Here is a 24496-nt window from a genome sequence, read left to right as displayed (position 1 = left end):
CTCAGCAGAAACTTTGGAGATGAGAAGGCAGTGGTATAATATATTTAAGATACTAAAGGATAAAAACTACCAACCAAGAATTCCATATCCAGCAAAACTGTCCTTCAATAATGAGGGAGAGTTTAAAATATTTTCAAACAGACACTGAGAGAGTTTGTGAACAAGAGCTCTGCTCTACAAGAAATACTGAAGGGAACACTAAAGGCAGATAGGAAAAGACAGGAGAGAGAGGTCTGGAGAAGAGTGTAGAAAGGAAGACTCAGTAAAGGTGCAGAATAAAGTCATAATGCATGCAACAATGTGGATGAACCTTAAGGACATTATGTTGAGTGACATGAGCCAGAAAGAAAAAGACAAATACAGTATGGTCTCACTAATATGAAATAATATTAATGAGCAAACTTTGAAAGTTAAAGTTGGGAAAACAGGTTATCAGGAGATAGAAAGAGGGTAGAGATTGGGAATTTGATGCTGAACGAGTATTTAATAAAATTGATCATAAATGTATGAAAATGAATAGTGCAGTACTGTGGGATGGTAGCACAATACTGTAAGTGCAAGTAACAAAGCTGAGTGTGAGTATAATTGAAAGAGGTAGACTAGGATCAAGTATGTCACCAGAAGGAAAGCTAGAGGATAAAGGCTGGGGACGGTATAACCTAGTGATGCCTAGAGTAGATGATGATGGTGGTTAATTGTACAAATATAAGAAAGTTTTTACATGAGCTAGAACAAATGTATGCTACTATTACAAGGTGTTAATAATGGGGTGATATATGGAAAAAATACAATTAATGCAGACTAAGGTCTGTAGTTAACAGTAACATTGTAATATTTGTTCATTAATGTAACAAAGGCAATATAACAAAGCTAAGTGTCTATAATGAGGGGGTGGGTATGAGGGGTAGGGGATTTTTTTGGAAGAAATAAGAATATTCTCATATGGACTGTGGGAGTAATGCATAGGTACATGGTTATACCAGTAGCCACTGATTGTACACTTAGGATGGATTGTATGGTGTGCAAACAAAGAAAAAGAGAGCTGGCTATATTGATGCAAGCTGGACTAGTGGACCCAATGGAACAGCAAGCAGAGTCCAGACACAGATCCGCCCATACACGGGCACTTAATTTTTGACACAGGTGGCACTGGAAAGCCACGGGGAAGGTCTTGATGACTTTTCCATAAAGGGTGCCAGGTCATCAGATAGCCACATGGGCAGATATGAACCTTAACCCCACCCCCACTCCCCACACCACCAAACGCGCGCACACACGTCTATTCTGGGTGGATCTGAATGGGAAAGGCAGAAAATACGTTTTGTTCCCTCTGCTTTTTTTCATGCCCATTTTGCTTCCACTCACTGTTGTTTTTGTCTTTGTTTCATGGTTAACACCTTTATTTGTATTAATTTTAGCCTTTGTTTGACTTTATTTAAAGGTACACAACCTAAAGGTTTTATGTTTGTGTTAACATTTTATGTTATTTCATTTCTTTGTTCTTTATGATTTCTCAAATTTATTTTCTATTATCATACTAGTTTTACTCATTTTGCTCTCTAATATCTGCTTATTCACTCTCTCAGTTTTCCCTTTGTTGTTCACTGTCTAGACATGTTAGCACATTAGGGCCCTTTGTGCAATAGCACATACCAGTTTCCTTGGATTTTTCAGAAGGAAGCAACATATATAATGGTCACATCATTAGGGACATTGGGAGAGGACTCTGTCAGTGACTTAGTTCCTTAGTCAGAATGAGGTATTTATGCAATTTGACAATGGGTTTGTATTCCTTAAACTTCCATAATTCCTTTAAAACATGGCCTGGTAGGTAACAGAGTGTGAAAGAAGGGGGGAGAGAGAAAATGACATAAGGGAGAAAAGTAAACTGCTCAGGTTGGCTAGCTCCTGGCAGAAAGCTGTGGAGGCCCAGGTAAGCAATAAAAAAGAGGGTATCAAAAAGCCAGAATGAGGGGGTTCAGGTCAACCTGCACCAATCAGCTCTGAAGGCCAGAGAGACCCAGGTGGGAGGAAAGAGGTGACAGACAGGCTGTAAGCAAAATTGGAAGGCAATCCATAAGGATAAAGGGCTTCCCAAAAAAGGACATAGAGGTTTTCTAGAAGGACAGGCCAATGGACTGAGTTGATGGGGCTAGGTTAACATTACCCTGATGGGAGCAGCTAGATAAAGCCCCATCACTAGTGTTCAGCTAGTTAGAATTTAGAAAGAACATGCCAGGCTGGATGACAAATGAGGCTTATGGGAGTGTCGAAAAATGGAGGCATAGTTAGTCAGTCCCAGGGATGACCATGCATGTAAAGGGAAAGAATGCAATGGGGCCAAGCTGAGGCCACAGACACCTTTTGGACTCAGGGGGTCTTAGAGTAACTCCAAACAAACAACAGGAGTCTCGGAGGAGCAGAAGCCCGTCCCATGGGCAGGGGTAAGGCTAAGGAATCAGGGATCCGACTTCTTTCAGCATCACAGGGAACCAAGTATCTCTTCTGGTGCCAGACTCAAGGAGGGACAGATCCCAAGAGCAAGAGAGCTATTAACATTCAGGTTATGTGCTTCCACCAAGGGCTTGGCCCCATTAGATTAGGCTGGCTTGAACAAGGGACACCGGATAAAGTCCTTATGTAAAACAGGGAGCAAAGAGAAGCCAGGCCAGGCAGTCCTTACACAGGCCTCTCTCTTTACCTGAATCTTAGTATCCAACACTTACCTTTCCAAGTTCTCATGTTATCTAAACCAGAGAGAGAGATTCTTCTTGGAACCATAGTGCATTCTGGGTTCTTGGTGCTGCTGTGCCCGCTCCACAGGAGCTGCTGCTGCTCTTGGCGCCGTTCAGAGAGATGGCTTGGCTTAGGGGGACGGGGCGGTGGAGTGTTGGATGTAACGTCTAGTTCTTTTACCACACAGGACAAGGAACCGTGGTTTTTATCTACCTGAATGGTGGAATTGAAGTACGTTTCCAACAATGATGAAGATGACAAATGGTCCCTGGATGGCCCATTGGTTTCCCCACTCTTAATCAGGGCAGCCTGAGGCCTTGTGGAAGGTGCCTCCTGAGGTCCATCCCCATGGTGTAAGGGGTAAGACAAGTTACTGGAGGGTAGCGAGGGCAGGCAGTCCACAAAAACGTCATCAAATGAAGTCTGTTCCAATGAGCGGTCTGAGTTTGACCAGCTATCACATCTGGTGGGGAGACTGAGAGAAGAAAAGCATGTATGTCATACAGAAATTTAGCAAATCCCTTGCAGCTGCAGTTGGTATTCCCGTGACGCTACTGACATGGACCAGCCTTATTCCTCCAATGCCACCTTTTGTTCTACTTGTACATCTACAACCCTATTATGCCAACCCCTCTGGTGCAGAAAAAAATCATTTGTTGAATTCTTGTCATCCTCTAAGCATATCAGATATATATGAAAATGCAGGGTTAGAAATGAAAGCCACAATGCTACAATGCATGACTCATTTTGTTTAGTATAATGCATACTTCATTGTTCACAGCTACTGATAGTAATCTGGTTCTCTGCGGCAGGAAGAGAGGTGAGAGCAGACCCACCCACTAGAAGATGTGACAGCTAAGCAGACTGATTTGGGCACACCGAGCACATCGCAGCAGCAGACTGCCAAAGAAGAGGCAGTGTGGGTTCTGGGGAGAAAGGAGGGCATTCTGTGAGGCTCAGAGAGAATCCTGGACATAAGCATACCTGGCATGATGCAGTCTTCCAGTCTCACAGTTGGACAAAACCAGATAATCAGGAAGGAAGAGAAGCTCTGACTCACTTCTGGTTTCCTCTGTGGCTAAGGTATTAGCACTTGGGTCATCTCTGGGCAAGGAGGACCCAGCAGCTTGGGCTGTGGGAAGGGAGCTGGCAGGGGCGGGCTGCAGGGAAGACGGCGTGCGAGAGAGGCTCTCACAGTCTGCGGGGATAAGAAGGCCCCAGGGTCACATGTTAAGAATGACTATAGCACTCACTCACAAGTTCACAAACAGCATCTAAGAAGCCAAACAGAAGATGCAAATCACAGCTGGTGTTTGTACTGATGGAGACTATTTCCCAAATCTATAAACAATGTCTGGGAAAGACGGCCAATGTTTCAAGAGGGAAGTGTTGAATCAATTAAAATAAAAAAAAAAACAAGCCTTCTTGGCCTAAAAATCTGCAGTTAGATAATCTGCATACAGCTCCTTTATGGCCTCAGCAGCAGCTCTGCCTCATTGTCTATTCATTCGAAAAATACATAGGTATATATGTACCGTAGCTATGTGAGGATACACATGCGTACATATATATATGACAAACATGTTTATATGCATATATGTATGTATGTAGATATAGATAAACATGGCCATATATGTCTACATAGAATCCCTTCTGTGGCATTTACTATGCCTGGAACTGTTCTAATGCTGTCCTTGTCTCAGCTGGTGTTTACAGGCTCACAGAGGAGAGAGACAAGAAACAGAAATAAATAATACTGTTACTGATTGTTATATGTAAAATGAAGGAAAGAACCAAGTATTTCTCAAGGAGCCTAATATTCTCCCCCATCACCTCAGAAAATGGTCCTCAAGATGAATCTGAATCAGGAACCAGTGAAAATTCCAGATCAGAAATTCCCAATGAAAAGCCCACTTTTATTTCCCCCTTGAACTGAGATGGCAGGAGTTGAGGATTCCTGAGTCAGTGTGGCCTAATGCTGCCCAGTTCAAGTCCAGTCTGTACTCCCAAACCTTTGTACCTTGGGCAGGTTACCAATCTCCCAGTTTTCTTCTTTATAAAGTGGAGATGATAATAGTATATATCTCATAGACTCGGTATGGGGAGAAGATGAGTTAATATGTATGATGCATTCAGCATTGAACAATGTTAAATGCATTAAACTAGGTTAATGTATTATGTTACACTAATACGTAAAGGTAGTGCATTTAACAGGCCTCTTGGCACAGTGTGCTAAATACTTTCAGGTTGCTAGAGACAGAACAAAACAGTGTGTGAAAAGCCACAGAAAGCCCGTTGGGGTTGGTTCTCAGATGAAGAGGACTCTGCTCTCATATCCTCCTAAAAACTAAGCGGGGCTACAGGGAATGAAGGGGGTCAGAGAGAGGTCTTCTGGCTCCCTCCAACTTCACATGTGTTTAGGCATGCGTTTTCTGCTTGTTCATTTCTTTTCCTTAGGTTGTTGAGAAATATATCATGCATATATATGTTGGGTTAACTCATGAATAAGGAAATAAACAGTGGATATAAAAATATATATTTTGTGACATGAGGTAGGGAATAGGGTGGCAAGGAGTCCCTGCTTTAGCTGCATAATGTCAGACTCTTTCCAGGATGGACTTACTGCAACTTTGTGAGCAAGCTTCATCTGCTGTACCAAGAATAAAGAACTTGCCATTGCTTCATCTCCTTTAATTTGAGTGTTCTCAAAGATCAGTAATGGTACAGAATAGCCTCACTTAATAAACTTCCCTGGTTCATGAGAGCAAAAGGACTGTCCACAGGAAGCCCGCTCTGGGAGATGCACCTTTAGCTCTCCATTGCCATCTAGTGTTGTCATGCAGACACTGCAATGGCAGATAAAGGATATGTTCACATTGAGATGTGGATGCTACTGTAGAGCCTGAGATTTATAAGAAGGTTTTGTCTATTCGACTAAGAAGCTAAAAGAAACCAGATTCAAATCCCATAGTTTGAGGATCAGGGCATGGTACACTGATGTAGGGGCTCAATAACAAAATCTACAAAGGGAACTGAATGGTAACCCTTACATAACATAGGAAGGCATGTGTGTGCGCACATGCGTGTGTGAGAGTAGACATTCACACAGCTGCATATATATACTCTGAATTTGAGCAAGCATTAGAACTCATGAGCCACCATCTGAATAATCTTTTTGCCTGTTGTTTCCCAGCCAAGCAATCTCATACTCCCCATTTGAACAGCACTCTTAAAGCATCTTATATAAACCTCTGCCCTCATGGGTCAGCTGTCCCACTACCCAAAATTGGCCCAGAGAAAATTACGGCTAATTTCTCTTGCAAACACCCTGAGAAAATATGAGATAAGAGGAATTCTTTCTAGTCTATGTCCTTCTACTACCTAGTGCTGAATAACCCAGTAGGCACCAGAGAAGCTGGAACTCCACAACGTTTTGAAAGATTTTGATATTTGACATTTCTTAAGAAGCATATTGGAGCTGTCGTCATGGGGCATGATGAGGGCCCTGTTGGACATCCCTATCCATGTTTTATTTCCACTGCGCATCTTACCCTGTGGCTGAATGACAACAAAATCACAGAGGGGTCGCCTGCAATGCTCGGTCTGTGGAAAGAACCTGCCTTCCTACATTTGGCCTGGAATCTTACAACCAGAATTATAAAGTCCTCCACTTGGTGGAAAACGGGGGGATGGTTCTGATGTAAATTAACCTGCCAGAAAACTCTTAAGGAGGCAGTGTTCCTGCAACAGCTCCTCAGTGTGAGTGCAGCACTCCAGGCTACCTTTTAGCACACAAGCCCCGGCCCACCCTCACCTGCGCTGTCCTCCGAATGCCCAAGGTTGCAGACCTGACTGATGCTGTGCACCCAGGCCTGCATTTCTTCCTCAGTCTTGGCCACCAGATAGAATGTGCGGGAAGTGGTCTTGACAATGAACACAAAATTATTCTGAAATTCCTTCCGAATGAAGCCTGGACCCGCGTGCTTCCACACTGCACACTCACTGAGGTCTATCACGCGAATGGGCTTGCTGGAGTGCTTGGTCCTGTAGTACTCCAACACATCAGGGTTGCCACTCATGCGGCCCCGCCGAAGGACAAACCAGCGCCTGCGCCACGCCTGCAAAGAGGTTAATTAACAAGGCATTACTGAACCAACTGCAAGAACCTCTTTCAGAACAAGGACAGCAGAAAAGAAGCAAATCGGCCATTCTCACAGTGAAATGCAAAGCCCGCCCAGCTTTGCATTTACCCAGTGACCTTAAGGCTGGGTCAGTATGGGGGACTCGAGTAATGTGATTCACTCCTCCAGGTCAAAGGACTAAAATTATATAATCATTCCAACATACAGAAAAGGCAAGGGAAAAAAATTTAATGTATATTTATGAAAAAGCAAACCTGAGTAATGACAAATGAGAAGGAAACTTTCTTACCAACATCCAAATCCAAGAGCCACTACTTTACATTAAAATCAGATGTAAATTACAAATGCCCACCATTGCCAGGATCATCTGAGAGAATTAAGTAGAGTGGCTGGTTACACTTTCTAAAGGAGAGACCATTTTCTAGGTACTTTACTATAACCCATTTAATCTCTAAAACTATCCTATGGGATAGGTAATTCATTCTCTCCATTTTTCATATGATAAAATGGAGGTTCAGAGTGGTTAAGCAGTGTGCCCAAGGTCACCCAGCTAAGCAACTGTGGGAATGGATTAAAATCCAGGTGGGAGTAGAAAGATCAGTAATGAACATGAAGTAAAAATGTAGAGAGGGTAAGTACAATCAACTCTGCAGTGACGTCTGGGTAAAGGGGGAGGAGAGCTCTGGGCTAAGGGGTTTTTTGCTGTTGTTTAGGACTTTGCTTTATTAGAACAGTTGTAGGTTTACAGAACAATCATGTGGAAAGTACAAAGGCCCCATATACCAGTTCCCAAACACACACATGCACACACAAGTTTTTCTCACACAATATTTTTAAAGGTGGGAGATACCTGTGCACGCACACTCTTCTGTCACAGTGCTTCTCAACTGGTGATGGTGTTATTCCCCTAGAGGTAAGTAGTGTGATTTGGTTGTCATAAAGGTTTGGGGGAAGAGGAGAAAGCAGGAATTGTCTGGCCTAAAGCTATCAATGCCCGTGTTGAGAAATACTTCATGCAATAAGAATACTGGAAAGAACCAAGCCTTGAGTAAGATGTCCAGAAAAAGCTTAGTGGAATAAGCTTAGCTTAGAAAACAGACTGAGGTTCCCCTAGATATGGCAGGCTTCTTTGTGTGTCCACTAAGAACTCATGGGTAAGAACTACAGCCCCTCCACTCACCACTCACCCTTTGACCTAGAACATTTTCCTGCAAACAGTACCATTTACCTTAGTACAAAGATGGGGTGCAGCTACCAACAGATAAATGGTTGCATTACCTCCTGGGGTATGAGGTGTGGTGTGCAAATACTTTTTTTGTTTGCAACTGATCATAGCCCAGCCATTCTAACAAGCCCTCTGTATCTGTAAACCATCCCGTCCCACTCCTAGAGCCAGGGAGAAGGAAGTGGGGATCCTTTTCATGCTCCCTATATACTTACATTTAGGCACCCTTTGCTCATTGCATGCTATTTGGCTATCCTGAGTTGATAGCATATCCTTACTTTGTGATGTGCAGAACTGTAGCACTAACCTCAAATGGAAATCAAGCACAGAGAGATGTGGCAGGCTGACCTTAGGGCTTTCATCCATCAGAAACACAGGGTGCTGTAGTTGGCAACTGCAAGTGGAGGGATTTATAACTCCTGTGGTTTTGTCTCCTGTGCAGTGGTATGTGTGACAGCAGGAAGTACTGGGTTCTGGCAGTAGGCATGGTGACCACTGGGACAGGAAGTCTTTTGTATCTCTAGCTATGCCTAGAGTGTTATTTATGCCTAACACTTTTGTAAGCCCACCAGCTTTGACCAAGAAGCTGGGAAAAGAGGAAAAACAACCATTTGGAGTGTTATCAGCTCCCTGTCCATGACGGCCGTGAGGCTGTCAATAATCTGAGGAAGCATTAAAGAGTGGAAGGCCAATCGTCACAAATGACCAGCAATTACACATTCACAATAAATAACTCCTTCTAGGCTGTGGTAAAGTGTCATCAGCAGAAGGTCAGCAGTCATTCCATGTCGGGCTGGGACAGGGAGGGACAAATGGTGCTTGGCAGGTGCGATCTGATTGGTTCTGCCCTTACAGACAGTATACAACTCTGAGAAGGGGTTTGCCCACTCACAAGAGGAACAAGACAGTGTGATTAAGTCAATGTTTTAACACAGAGATATAACAGTCTGGTCATATGTTCATGTGAGTGATTCAAGAAAGAGAAAAACAAATAATTCAATAAATTCCTGTTGCAAAAACAGTATTGGACACAGTGAATTCACTAAGAATGAGGGAAGGAGTAGGGGAGGAGACCCCAGCAAGCAAATGTGTACTTGCTAAGGAAAACTTTCTTGGGGAGCATAGGGTACCTCAAACTTTCCAAAGGCTACTTTGGTGGAGAAATATGAAGAGGAACATTGTTGCACTTTCCAAAAATGATTCAAAAAAAGGAAGTGAAATTAAGCACAGAAACAAGCGTCACACTAACCGATCTTAGTTTTATGGGAACAGTACATTTCTTAACATTTAATTACAATGTTGGGGAGAAAAGTAACACTGAGAGTTAATACAGTACCATGCATCCTGCTAGAGGATGGACATAGAGAGGGGATTAGAATTGGCCCCTAAAAGAGCCCACTGCCTAGATGGGTAAAATGAGGAAGATACACGAAAATGGGTAGATTTCAACCCAGGTTGATAAGTGCTCCAGTACAAGAGTCAACCAGGAGTGGTGCAGGTGCAAGGGGGAGAAAGACACAGACAAGTTTGGGTTTCATTTATTCATTCATTCATTTGACAGATACCCGTTGACAGCCTACTAATATGCAGAACACTATGCAGATAATGGAGAAGCTGAAGTGAGCGAGCCACAGGCCCTGATGCTCACAGTGTAGCTAGTTGGGGGGAAACAGGCAGACAGATAGACACTTGCAGTCAGTGTGGTAAGCATTTTGATAAAGGAAAACCAAGAGCTATGAGAACACAAAAAAAGAGACAACTCTATCAGATCAGTGGGCCTGAGGAGGCTTCCAGGAGGAAGCGATGGCTAAGCTAAGACTGCAGAAGGCCACAGGAAGCAGCATATGCAAAGGCATCAAGACAGAAAGTGTATAAAACTTCGTTTAAGTGAAGGTAGTTCAGCAGGGCTGGAAGGCAGGCAGGAGAGCAGAAAGGAAGAATAATAATCATACCATAACATGAAAAGAATATAGCATAGTCCTGATGCTAAATCATGGAAAATCACCAGCATTCCCTACTTCAAGTTTTAAAATCTAAGAGTTGCGACTATGCAAGAGCAGAAATAGCATGTTCTCTGAGCCCTTTGCTAAGTAGGTAAAACCAAAGACCATGTATGATTCTGTCCCAACAGGCTTATAGGCTGCTGTGAAGTGGGAGACATATGGCAAAGCCCTCAGAAATAAAAGATATTCATCACCAAACTGAAGCTCTTTAAAATGAAAAGTTTTGCAAGAAAGCCATCAAATATAACTAGGGTCAAATATATATATATACACACACACATATAAAACTAAGGTCATGTCAAAAGGACTCACGAACCAACCTGAAGAGACTCTCACTAGCCAAACGTGGAACAATTTTAGTTTTAATAAATATAAAATTCAAAGTGAATTGAAATCCATCAAATATGTTTAAAGCCATTAGTTCATGTTGATATTACAAAAGAAAAGGAAACAGAAAAAGAAGAACAATGAAGAATGAAGGAACTGGTCATCAAGATGGCAGTGTAAGACATTCCTAGGAAAGTTTCTCTAAATAAAAGAGCAGATTCCATTTAAAAATAAAATAAGATTTGCGAAAGCAGAGAGATCTAATTTACATTTCTGGACTTGTATAAAAGAGCCCTGAAAATGGGCCAACTATTTCCTGTTTAGAGCTGAAATGTCTCACCTATCCCCCTCACTATAACCAAAGTTTTCAACTGTGAACAGTCTATGGTAAGTAAACTTTGTCATCAAAAACAAAAACAAAAAACAAGACAAAGGGGCGGGCCGCGGTGGCTCAGCGGGCAAAGTGCTTGCCTGCTATGCCGGAGGACCTCGGTTCGATTCCCGGCCCCAGCCCATGTAACAAAAACAAAGAAACAAAATACAATAAAACAAGAAAATGTTTAAAGATGTTTCCCTTTCTTCCTTCCTTCCTTCCTTCTATCCTTCCTTCCTTCTCTCTGTCTTTCCTTAAAAAAAAAAAAAAAAAAAAAAAAAAACAAGACAAATTTTTAGTATAGTTTATACTAGCAAAAAATGCACACTAGGAGACTGTTAGTATACAATGTAGTATAGCCATATAAGAATACCATATAGTCATTAAGAATGGTGATACAGAAGTATATTTATTGTCATTAAAGAATAACATACTGTTAAATGAAAATAGTAGATTATAAAATTGTATAATCCTGTCTTTTAAAAAGAAATACATATTTACATATATGTGTAGAAAAGCTTAGAAGAGTAGTATGCATTGAATTATTTAATGGTAAACAGTAGTGTGTGGTGGAACTAAACATTTTAAATTATTTTTATATTTTAACAATAAATTAGTCACCTGTAAATTCTTTTTTTTTTAAGACAGATTGCACTGCCTTGGAACTCTGGAGGAGAATAAGAGACAGGAGAAAGACTCCAAAAACACTGAATCAAAGAAAAAAATCCCACCAAAATAAAACGATAGGAGATCTGTGACTTAAGCATGCCAGTCTGGACCCCTCCCCATACTTGTCCTTGCACAGCTTAAGAGTCACACAGTAGCAGCATTCCAGCCTGGGCTCATCCTGTTGTGGTCACTAACCACAGAGCCACATTCAGGCACAGGACCCAACACCACAGAGATGCAAGGTGAGACTTAGTCATGGAAGTTACTGGAGGCAGAAAAGCTGCACAGAGAAAGCGGAAAACAGAACCACTGTATGGTAAGGCAGACCCAGGACTAGATGCTGCAGTAAAAATGTGGCCCTGGATCAGGCACAGCAACTGAGTAAATCTTAGGCATTGGGAGGAAATTTGCATAAAAACAAAGAGAGAAGCCTAGGACTCCTGGAAAAGAAACAGAGGAAAGGAAATCCTCTCCTGGAGGGTAAACAGTTGCACAAAATAGGGCAATCTTAAAAGTTGTTGAAAATGTCCATGGTAAGAGACAGGTGCAGAATCACCTCAGAAAATCTGAACCATTAGACACTGGCTGCTCTAAAGATTCAATATAAGCTGAACCAAGCACCAAAGAAGAGCCTTAACACACAGCCAATCTACAATAAAACCTTAGACATGAGGGAGAAACTACCTCTACAGTAACATATCAAAAATAACTAAATGCCCAGACATCAACCAAAGATAACAAGGCATACCAAATAGCAAAACAAAACAAAACAAAACAAAACCAGGAAGAATATGGTTTCATCCAAGGGAAAAAATTAAAACTCCAGAGGAAACACAGACATTGTAACAAGTAATCAAGATCTTGAAACAAATCTCCTAAATCAATTCAAGGAGTTAAGGGGAAATATGGATAGAAATAAACTAAATATGGGTATACAGCTAATGATATTAAGAAGACAATGTGTGAACAAAAATAATTAGAAATTGTAAAAGGAAACAACAGAATTTATGGAGATGAAAAACACAATAATGGAGATTTAAAATGCAGCAAAAGCATACAACAGCAGATATGAATGGGCAGAAGAATCAGAGAACTAGAAGACAGGACAATCAAAATCATGCAGGTGGAAAAGCAGCTGGAGAAGAGAATTTTTAAAATTTTTACATTTAATTTTTTAAATGTAAGCAGAGGACTTCTGGGAAGATGGCAGAATAGAGTGGGCTGAGTTCACCCCTGAACAACTCAAGAAGTGACAGAAGAATGACCAGGACAGCAATTCCAGGGTATGGATAACCAGAGAAGGACTTCTACATTACATAGAGAGGAGTTGGATGAAAAATCAGAGAAATTACAGTTGAGAGGACAGGATGAGTTTACTCAGTCATGACCACACCTGGGGTGGGATGTGATGTGCAGAAAGGAGTAGGTGCTGAAGGAACAGCATGTTCCTACACTCCTGCCCACTTCCGTATCAGCTTGAGAGATCTTTCCTCTCAGCTCTGCAGCCAGGAGCTCCTGTGGGGAACATGGAAGCCAGCAGACATGGTTTACCCACACACAGAGACCTTGCTGCCAGGGCCCAGTGCCTACCCCCCACCCCTGAGGCAGGCCACTGTGGGCTCCTGGTTTTGGTGGAGTCTGGGGGAGCTCTCCCCTCAGGAGGACAGGGGAGATACAGAGCTGAGCTGAGCTGACAAATAGCCTGTGAGAGAGGCTCCCTGGTACCCTTATTGCTATTCTTTTGCCACAGAGGCCTGGAGCACTCATGGCATGCACAAGCATAGAAGTGGGACCAGGGAGTGAGTGGTGCCAGGCACTCCCAAGCCGTCTCTAGGCAGAGGTAGTTGAAATATTCAGTCCTGCAGCCCAAAGTCATTGTACCCCGGAGCATAGGAATCACCAGACCCATCATGCCCACAAGCGGATTCTCCACTGAAGTGTATACTACCTATCCCCAGGCCCAGGGTTGGTGGCTTTCATAGTGCACACTGAGACAAGCAACCTTGCCTGAGATAGCACTGGGATTCATTTTGCTCAGCCAGCTGCCACACTGGGGGAGAAGCACGCCTAAGAAGAGGTAGCTCAGGAACGCCATCTGCTGGGAAGACGTGGAAAGTACAACCTGGAAAACTGCATATCTGCCCAGCTCTGAATAGATTTCCAATTAAAGTTGCAGCTCCTACATAAAGCCCTGGCCTTGGTTGGGCAGGTAATTACTAACAAACCAAGTGCAAAATGAGACCTTCAGTGCAAACCCAAGCAACTACAAAATCTTAAACACGTGAGGGAAATCAAGTTTTAAAAAACCTTATTAAGATAAGTCAAATGTAAATGTGATTTTAAAGTTGTAAAAAAAAGATAAATCAAATGCCTTCAAGACAGCAGAAAAGCACAAAGCACATGAAGGTGCAAGAAAATATAGCTCAGCCAGAAGACCAAATTAAACACTAGAGATGACACAGAATTTGGAACAACTAATCAAAGATGTTCATACAAACCTCCTAAATAAGTTCAATGGGTTGGCTAATGACATAAAGGATATCAAGCAGGTACCAGGAGACCATAAAGAAGAATTTGAAAGAATAAATTTAAAAACAGAAGATCTTATGGAAAGGAAAAATACTATAAATCAAATTAAAAATATACTAGAGACACAAAACAGCAGCCTTGAAGAGGCAGAGGAAGGAATAAGCAAACTAGAGGACAGGACAACTGGGTTCAAATGTGCAAAAGAAGAAATGACAAAAAAAAAAGATGGGAAAATTTGAATTGGATCTCAGGGAAATGATGGACAACACAAAGCATGCAAATATAAGAATCATTGGTGTCCCAGAAGGAGAAGAGCAGAGTGAAGGGCTAGGAAGGTTATTTGAGGAGATAATTGGGGAAAATTTCCCAACCCTTATAAAAGACATAAATATGCAAATCAAAGAAGCCCAATGAACCCAATTAAAATAAATCCAAATAGACCCACTCCAAGACACATACTAATCAGACTGCCAAATGCTAAAGAGAAGCAGAAAGCCCTAAGAGCAGCAAGAGAAACATGATTCATCATATACAAAGGAAACCACATAAGACTGAATTCAGACTATTCCACAGGTACCATGCAGGCACAAAGGCAGTAGTATGATATATTTAAGATTCTGAAAGAGAAAAATTTCCAGCCAAGATTCTTTATCCAGCAATGTTGTTCTTCAAAAGTGAGTGAGAGATTAAAATTTTCACAGACAAACAAATGCTGAGAGAATGTGTTAACAAGAAACTGGCCCTCCAAGAAATACTAAAGGGAGTTCTGTCAGATGACAAAAAAAAAAAACAGGAGAGAGAGGTCTAGAGGGGGCACAGAATTGAAGAGTATCAGTAAGGGTAATTTAAAGGATAAAAAGAGAAAGAAGGAAAAGAACATATAAATCTGACAAATAAAAACCAAAGGATAAAATAAATGGTAGATTCAAGAAATGCCTGTACATTAATAACTCTGAATTTTAACAGACTACACTCACCAATTAAAAGATATAGATTGACACAAAAGATTAAAAAATATGACCCACCTATATGCTGTTTACAGGAAACTCATCTTAGACCCATGGATACAAATACACTGAAAGTGAAAAGACAGAAAACGATATTCCATATAAGCTGTAAACAAAAGAAAGCAAGAGTAGCTATACTAATATCAGATAAAAGTCGACTTTAAATGCAAAGATATCATAAGAGACAAAGAAGGACTTACATATTAATAAGAGGATAATTCACCAAGAAAAAATAATAATCATAAATGTTTATGCACCCAAACAAGAAACTCCAAAGTATATGAGGCAAACACTGGCAAAACTGAAGGGAGCAATAGATAATTCAACAATAATAACTGGAGACGTCAGTACACTGCTCTTTTCTATAGATAAAACAATCAGAGGATCAATAAGGAAACAGAGAACCTAAATAATGTTTAAATGAATTAGACCTAACAGACATATATAGATCATTACACCCCAAAACTTCAGGATATACTTTCTTCTCTAGTGCTCATGGAATGTTCTCCAGGATAGATCATATGTTAGGGCACAAAACAGGTCTTAATAAATTTTGAAATACTGGAATTATTCAAAGCACTTTCTCTGACCATAATGGAATGAAGTTAGAAATCAATAACCACAAAAGAACCAGAACTTTCACAAATATATGGAGATTAAATAACACACTCTTAAACAATCAATGGGTCAAAGGAGAAATTGCAAGAAAAATCGGTAAATATCTGGAGACAAATGAAAATGAGAATATAACATATCACAACTTATGGCATGCAGCAAAGGCAGTGCTGAGAGGGAAATTTGTTGCTCTAAATGCCTATATTAAAAAAGAAGAAAGAGCAAATATTTATAACTTAACTGCTCATCTGGGGAACTAGAGAAAGAACAGCAAACTAACCCCAAAGGAAATAGAAGAGGAGAAATAACCGAGATTAAAGGAGAAGTAAATAAGATGGAGAACAAAAGTAAAAGGATAGAAAGAATCAATAAAACCAAAAGTTGGTTCACTGAGAAAATCAATAAAATTGATGGACCTTCAGCTAGGCTGACAAAGAAAAAAAGAAGATACAAGTAAATAAAAAATGAGAAGGGGAAGTGATTACCATGGACTTTGAAAAAATAAAAGAAATCATAAGAGGATACTATGAACAACTATATGCCAACAAACTAGACAACTTAGATGAAATGGAAAAATTCATAGAAACACACGAAAATCTACACTGACTTGAGAATAAACAGAAGACCTCAAAAAACCAATTACAAGTAAAGAAATTCAGTCATCAAAAACCTTCCTATAAAGAAAAGTCCAGGGACAGATGGCTTCAGAGGGGAATTTTACCAAACATTCCAAAAAGGACTGACATCATTCCTGCTCAAACTCTTTCCCAAAAAACAAGGAAAAAAGAATACTACCTAACTCGTTTTATGAAGCCATCTTTCTAACACCAAAACCAGATACAGATACTACAAGAAAGGAAAACTACAGGCAGATCTCCCTAATGAATATAGATGTAAAAATTTTCAACAAAATACCAGCAAACAGAAGGCAGTGCAATGGTAGCTCAGCGGCAGAATTCTTGCCTGCCATGCTGGAGACCCGGGTTTGATTCTGGAGCCTGCCCATGCCAAAAAAAAACAAAAAACAAAAAACAAAAAAACTAGCAAATAGAATCCATCGGCACATTAAAAGAATTATACACCATGACCAAACAGTATTTATTCCAGGCATGCAAGGGTGGTTCAACACAAGAAAATCAATGTAATACAACATATTAATAAGTCGAAAGGGAAAAAACACAATTATCTTGATCAACTCTGAAAAAGCATTCGACGAAATTCAGCATCCTTTTCTAAAAAACACACATCAAAAGATAGGAACTGAAAGAAACTTCCTCAATATCATAAAGGGCATACATGTAAAACCCATAGCCTGCATCATAATTAATGGTGAGAGATTGAAAGCATTCCCCTGAGATCAGGAATGAGACAAGGATGCCCACTGTCACCACTGTTATTCAACATTGTGCTAGAAGTTCTAGCTAGAGCAGTCAGGCAAGAAAAAGAAATAAAAAATAAAAGGCATCCAAATCAGAAAGGAAGTAGTAAAACTTTCACTATTTGCATTATTTCATATATGACATGATTCTACTCTTGGGAAATCCTGAAAAATATACAACAAAGCTACTTGAGCTAATAAACAAATTCAGCAGTACGGTGGGATAAAAGATAGATGTGCAAAAATCTGTAATTTTTTTATTCAACATAACAATAGACAAACATAAACATTCTTACCATATGATCATTCCATTCTTGATATGTAATCAATAACTCACAATATCATCAATCAGTAATATTTTTATACACAAGTAATGACTTAACTGAGGAGACAAATAGGAAAAAAATTCCATTCATAAAAGCAACTAAAAGAATCAAGTATCTAAGCATAAATGTAGTCAGGGATATAAAGGATCCATACACAGAAAACTATAAAACACTGCTAAAAGAAATCAAAGAAGATTCATTAGGTGAAAGGCATTCCGTGTTCATGGATAGGAAAGCTAAATATCGTTGAGATTTTAATTCCATCCAAATTGATCTATACATTTAATGCGATACCAATAAAAAATCCAACAACTTAATTTGAAGACTTGGAAAAGTGAGTTATCAAATTTATTTGGAAGGAAAATAGCCAAGAACATATTTAAAGAGAAAAATGAAGTGGGAGGACTTACATTTCCTGACTTTAAAGCTTTAAAGTTTATCATAAAGCCATGGTGGTCAAAACAGCATGGCACTGGCACAAAGACAGACACAAAGGACTCAAATTGAGAGTTTGAAAATAGACCCCCAGATCTATGGTCAACTGATCTTTAACAAGGCACCCAAATCCACTGAACTGGGACAGACTAGTCTTTTCAATAAATGGGCATGGGAGAACTAGATATCAGTAGCCACAAGAATGAAAGAGGACTTCTCCCTTCACTCTGTATAAAAATGAACTCAAAGTGGATCAAACACCTAAATATAAGAACCAGTACCATAAAGCTCCTGGAAGAAAATGTAGGGAAACATCTTCAAGACCTAGCTTCATAAACTATACCAAAAGCACAAGCAACAAAATAAAAAATAAATAAATGGGAACTCAAAATCAAATGCTTTTGTGCCTTAAAAGACTTTGTCAAAAAGGTGAAGAGGCAGCCAACTCAATGAGAGAAGATATTTTGAAGCCATATATCTGATAAGGGTTTGATACCCAGTATAGATAAAGGAAATCATACAACTCAACAACAAAAGAACAAACAATCCAATGATAAAATGGACAAAAGATAGGAACAGAATCTTTTCAGAAGAGGAAACAGAAATGGTTAAAAAGCGCATGAAGATTTGCTCATCATTATCTATAAGGGAAGTGTAAATCAAAACCACAATGAGATATCATCTCACACCTACAAGAATGGGTTGCCATTAAACAGGAAACTACAAATGTTGGAGAAGATGTGTAGAAACTAGAACACTTATTCACTGCTGGTGGAAAACAGCTTGGTGGTTCCTTAGAAAACTAAATATTGAGTTGTCCTACAACCTGGCAATACCAAATAATCAGCATATACCCAGAAGAGCTGAAAGCGGTGTCACAAACAAACATTCCCACATTGCTTTTCATGTGAAATTATTCATAATTGGCAAAAGATGGAAACAATACAAGTGTCCATCAACAGATGAGTGGATAAACAAATGTGTATATACATATGATGGGATATTATGTAGCAATAAAAAGAAATGAGGTCCTGAAGCACACGACAATGTGGATGAACCCTGAGGACATAATGCTGAGCAAAATCAGCCAGACACATAAGGATAAATTCTGTATGATTTCACTAACATAAACCCCCTGGAAAATGTAAACTTGGAGTCTTAAAATGTAGAATATAGGGGACCTAGAGATAGACAGGAGCTAGAGAAAGGGGAACAGTCTCCTAATATGTACAGACTAGGAAATGAGGTTGCACTTAAAAGTACAGGAATGGATAGAGGTGATGGAGGTTCCTTAGTAGGTTTATAAGTATTAGTGCCATACTGAAGGTGAATCTGATTGAATGGGGTTGCATATAGCCATATAACTCACCGATTAGCACTACAAATACAAATAAGGTCTTATGTGAACTGCTTCAAAAGTATGATACTTGTACAAAGAGTTAAGAATAGAAGGGCATATGCGAAAAACTACATATTGTATGCACTGGTCCACACTTAACAGGACTACATCACTAGTACCACAACAATACTAGGGGTAAATAATTCAGGGGGGACAAGAGTTAAGGGCAGTTTTGGATTTTCTCTGTGGTGTGTGTGTGTCTATCTGTCATTTTTCGCTTTGGACCAATGAAAATAGTCTAAAATTGAAAGCGATGATGATTGTTCAGCTAAGTGGTGATACTATGAGACACGGATTGTTTACTTTGCATAGACTATATGCTAATGTGAATATATCTCAACAAAATCCACAGATTCAAAATACATTAATAACCAGAAAGATTCGCATGCTAGAGAACATGTGGAGAGAGAGGTAGACCTAGTCAATGTTGGTAGGGTAGCAGAATGAGGCAGCTCCTCCAGAGGGGAATATAGTAGATCCATAGGAGGCTAAATATAGGGTCACCATAGGATTAGGCAATCCCGTTACTGGGAATATACTCGAAAGAACTGAAAGCAGAGACGCGAATCAACATTTTCACACTGATGTTTATGGCAGCATTATTCATGATGCCCAATGGATGGAGGTGGCTAAAGAGAAACAGAGGGGTGAACTGTGGTGTATACATGTGATGAAATATTGTGGGGCTAAAGGAAGGAACAAAGTCGTGAGACATGTAACGAGGTGAATGAACCATGAGGACGTAATGTTGAGCAAAACAACCCAGAAACAAAAGCATGAATATTGTATGGTCTCTTTTAGAAAGTATTCATAAGAAAATTGGGGCCTAGATTATAAGCTCATATAGCAGCCACATTTATTCCTGAGCTTTAAGTCTTATTTCTAAATTCTGAGATGCTGTGCTCTATGTGTATAACTGGTACCTCCCTGGAACTTTGGGTACCTGTGTGACACCTAAGACTCAGAGTAGGAGTTCTGTAGCTCTGAAAGTCAACAGCAACTATTAAAGAAGCCAAAAAAGTGATCAGGCTTCAATTAGAGATAAGAATGAAGACAATCTGGACGGGACTAAGGTAAATCAGGATACAGGGTAAAGGATGATATTATCTATATTTTAGAACTTCCTCTACTGTATGAGACCAAAGGAAGAGAGGTTTATGTTTTCCAAAACCTAAATTTTCTGTAGCACATAATCTAACTTAACCAATCCGGACAGTTGAGTTAAACAACCTAAACACATAGAGCCTGGATTGGGAATGAGGTCCTGCAGTTCTGTAGAGCTTAATGTAATACCTGGATACATTCTAGAGTATGTTTGGCAGATAATATAAAAGTATTGGCAAAGTCCCATGAGGGACTGGAGAAAAAATATGGACCTATTAAACTTCCCCACCTGGGAAATCCCTGATACTCTCTCAAACGTTAGGGACTCCCAATTAATAGGCCAAGTCCTTGATCTTGAAGTTTGCTCTCGTGAGACTTTTATCTATAGTAGAGAAGCTAAGCCTACCTATTCTTATGCCTAAGAGTTACTTCCAGAGAACCTCATTTGTTGCTCAGATGTGATCTCTTTCTCTCTAAACCCAACTCTGCAAGTAAAATCATTAACCTCCCCTCTAAGTGGGACATGGCTTCCAGGAATGAGTCTGGCCCCAGCACCATGCAATTGACCCTCTTGACCAAAAGGGGAAAAGAAATGTAGCAAAAATAAGTTATCAGTGACTAAGAGATTTCAAATAGAGTCAAGAGGCTATTCTGGAGGTTACTCTTATGCAAGCTTAAGCTAGACACTGCTAATTGCCATGGTACACCAAGCCCCTAACAACAGTATTCCTGCAAATCCTAAAGAATACCTAGGCCTCTATCTGAGACTCTATACAGGTTTCACTCACTACATTTATTTTTCAGAAACCTATAGCCTCCAGATAGTTCCTAGGCCAGATAAGCCCTGAAACCCAGAGGGGCTGGCCTCTCCAAGAGCATCAACCAGTTGTATCCCCCTACCTCATAACATCGACACCCCTTTCTAACATGAATAAGTTAAAGTGGTCATTGCCAGAACAAAGGAATGTCATTATTACAGGGAGCTGAAAATTGATGGTAATTAATATTTTAAAATGTCACCTTATATGTGAGACTAAAGCAAAAAATATTTACTTGTTACAAAATTTATATTTTGACTAGTGCATTTCCTAATATAACTTATGTAGATAGTTTGTTGAACACCATAAGTACTTGGAATCTCAGGTAGGACATGAGATTTTGTTGGTTTGCCCAGAGTGATGCCCCGATGAATCCAGAGTGATTTGATCAGTGAGTGGAAAAGTATTTGCAATACTATTTGCAATACCCTAAGTTGAATTGTTGATATTCTCACAAGCAGTGTGGACAACCAAAGCTACAGGCTGAGCCCCCAGTCTTGGGGTGTGTTCATATGAAACTTAACCCCACAAAGGATAGGTCAAGTCTACTTAAAATTTAGGCCTAAGAGTTACCCCCAAGAGAGCCTCTTTTGTTGCTCAGATGTAGCCTCTCTCTCCAGCCAACACAACAAGCAATCTCACTACCCTCCCACTGTCTACATGGGACATGACTCCCAGGGGTGTGGACTTTCCTAGCAACGTGGGACAGAAATCCTAGAATGAGCTGAGACTTAGCATCAAGGAATTGAGAAAACCTTCTCGACCAAGAGGGGGAAGAGGGAAATGAGACAAAATGTCAATGGCTGAGAGATTCCAAACAGAGTCGAGATGTTGTCCTGGAGGTTATTCTTATGCATTAAGTAGATATCATCTTGTTATTCAAGATGTAATGGAGAGGCTGGAGGGAACTGCCTGAAAATGTAGAGCTGTGTTCCAGTAGCCATGTTTCTCGAGGATGATTAAATAATGATATAGCTGTCACAATGTGACTGTGTGATTGTGAAAATGTTGTGTCTGATGCTCCTTTTATCTACCTTGTCAAGAAACGAGTAGAACATATGGAATAAAAATAAATAATAGGGGGAACAAATGTTAAAATAAACTTAGTTTGAAATGCTAGTTATAAATGAAAGTGAGGGGTAAGGGATATGGTATGTATACTCTTTTTTTTCTGTTATTGTTTTATTTCTTTTTCTGTTGTCTTTTTATTTCTTTTTCTGAGTTGATGCAAATGTTCTAAGAAATGATGAATATGTAACTATGTGATGATATTGAGAATTACTGAATATATATGTAGAACAGAATTATATGTTAATGTTTAATGTTTTTGTTAGCTTGTTCTTAATTTTTTAATTAATAAATAAATTTTTTTTAAAAAATGGTCATTGCCCAAATATCCCTAAAGATTGGGAGAAGGATCAAAGGAGAAGGAAGAGTTGTAACAGAGAAGATAGGATTTAACAAATAAATATGAATATTGAATAATTATATTGATATTTCTTTTTGGTCTCCAGTGTCTTAGAGAAGCTAAAAGGAAACACCTGAAATGGTGGAACTATAACCCATACTACTATTAAAAAAATGAAAAATAAGAAGGGTTGTATTAAAAAAATGAAAAATAAGAAGGGTTGTAGAGGATGTAGAGAAATAGAAACACTCTGACATGGTTGGTGGAAATGTAAAATGATGCAATCACTGTGGAGAACATTACGTAAATCTTGAAAAAGTTAAGTGTAGAATTACTACATGACCTGGCAATCCCACTTGTAGGTATATGCTCCAAAGAGTTAAAAGCAGGGACTTGAAAAGACAATTACACACTATTATCCATAGTGGTATTATTCATAATTGCCAAAAGATGGAAGCAACCCAAGTGTCTATGTAACTAACACCACTGAATTATATATTCCAAAAGGAACAAAAAGGGAAATTTTAGGTTGTATATGTTACCGCACAGAGACACACAAAACCCATAACTGCACAACCCTAATGTAAACAGTGAGCTAAAGGTGATAGCATAATTATTTAATTATTTTTATAATGATAATACATAATTATATAATATTGTTTCATGAATTGTAACAGAGATACCACACTAATAATAGGGAAAACTGTGTGTGTGATGGGGGGTATATGGAAACACCATACTTTGTACAGCTGTTCTAATAAAAGGGAAAAAAATTTTTAAAATGCCAAAAACTGAGAAAAGAATGAGGGAACCATGTCATTACCTTAAAAACTGGTAAGAAAGAGGAAAGAATCAAGCATTATTTCACCATTCCTATGAGTCACTCTACTGGGTAACCAAATAGAAGACTAAGGGACGTGTCTATATATTCATTACAACTAATGAAAGAAAAACAAATGATACAATTAGAATATCACTGTTTGGCTACCCCAGATGAATTAATAGGTATAGGCATTAAGCACCAACAGTTGCTAACTCAGGAAAAGCAACAACTGGACATTCTGCACCTTCTATAGCCTGGCTTCAGGGGCTGACCCTGAGTGTGATCAAGCATCTGAATGGAGGAGCCTGGGGAACTGCACTGTGAGGCAAAGCCTAGACTGTGGGAGCTCTACAGGTAAAAGGCCCTGGTTATCCAACAGATAAAAAGTAAGGAAAAAAAGGGATAGAAGGGGAATCCATGGACTAAATGAGACTTAAAATACATAATTTTTTTAAAGGTGCAATACCAAATTATAGCGCCTAAGGGTGCTCATTTGAGTGATAAAAACACAAAAAAATATAAGGTAGAGAGTCTATACAAGTAAGACATTTATGGGGAGAAGGAGGAGGCTGTGATGAAGTGTTTCTGCAGTAGGTGACAAAGGTCTATTTTTCAACTTGGTGGTGGTTACAAGGGGATCACCATATAATAATTTATTAAGTCCTACTTTTTTTTTTTTAAACATGGGCAGGCACAAGAATCGAACCCGGGTCTCTGGCATGGCAGGCGAGAACTCTGCCACTGAGCCACTGTGGCCCACCGCAAACCTTACTTTTTCATATGCCAAATTGGGTAAGTTATGGTTTCTAGTTGCTTGGTCAAGCAAGCCCTGGCCTGTTACTGTGAAGGTATTTCATAGATGGCTTTTAATCAATAATTAGTTGATTACATCTGTGGCTGATAACAGCTACAATCAACAGAGGACACTGACTTCAGAAATGAGAGGTCTCCTCTTGCAATCAGTTAGAAGCCTTAAAGGGAGAACTGAGTCAGGAACAAAAAGGCAAATTAATTATCATGCCTCACTCCTAAGGACTAACTATAATATACAAACTCAGTGAATGGAAGTCAGGAAGCATGGGTTACCAGGTTGGGGCTTATCGTAAAGGGTCCTAGATTGTGAGCTCTTACAGCAGTCACATCTATTTAGGAGATGACTGTTATTTCTAGCTATTTGTA

The 24496-nt window shown here is 39.7% G+C and overlaps 1 protein-coding gene across 3 annotated transcripts in view; it reads right to left on the bottom strand.

Moving 5' to 3' along the window:
* GAB3 (GRB2 associated binding protein 3) overlaps positions 1–24496 on the bottom strand; it is a 136113-nt gene that overhangs the window by 53127 nt on the left and 58490 nt on the right. For 2 of the 3 annotated variants that reach the window (XM_077145571.1, XM_077145572.1), the window contains exons 2-4: positions 6551–6854; positions 3721–3934; positions 2727–3211 (exon numbers count right to left, since the gene is read on the bottom strand). In XM_077145571.1, the coding sequence (XP_077001686.1) occupies positions 2727–3211; positions 3721–3934; positions 6551–6854 (1003 nt within the window). The remainder of the gene's footprint in view (positions 1–2726; positions 3212–3720; positions 3935–6550; positions 6855–24496) is intronic. The other variant, XM_077145573.1, reaches the window with a different exon arrangement.

Source organism: Tamandua tetradactyla, chromosome X (genome assembly GCF_023851605.1).
Source record: "Tamandua tetradactyla isolate mTamTet1 chromosome X, mTamTet1.pri, whole genome shotgun sequence".
Taxonomy (NCBI): Eukaryota; Metazoa; Chordata; class Mammalia; order Pilosa; family Myrmecophagidae; genus Tamandua; species Tamandua tetradactyla.
The sequence above is the reverse complement of the archived record's forward strand: the minus strand, read 5'-3'. Positions and strand labels throughout refer to the sequence as shown.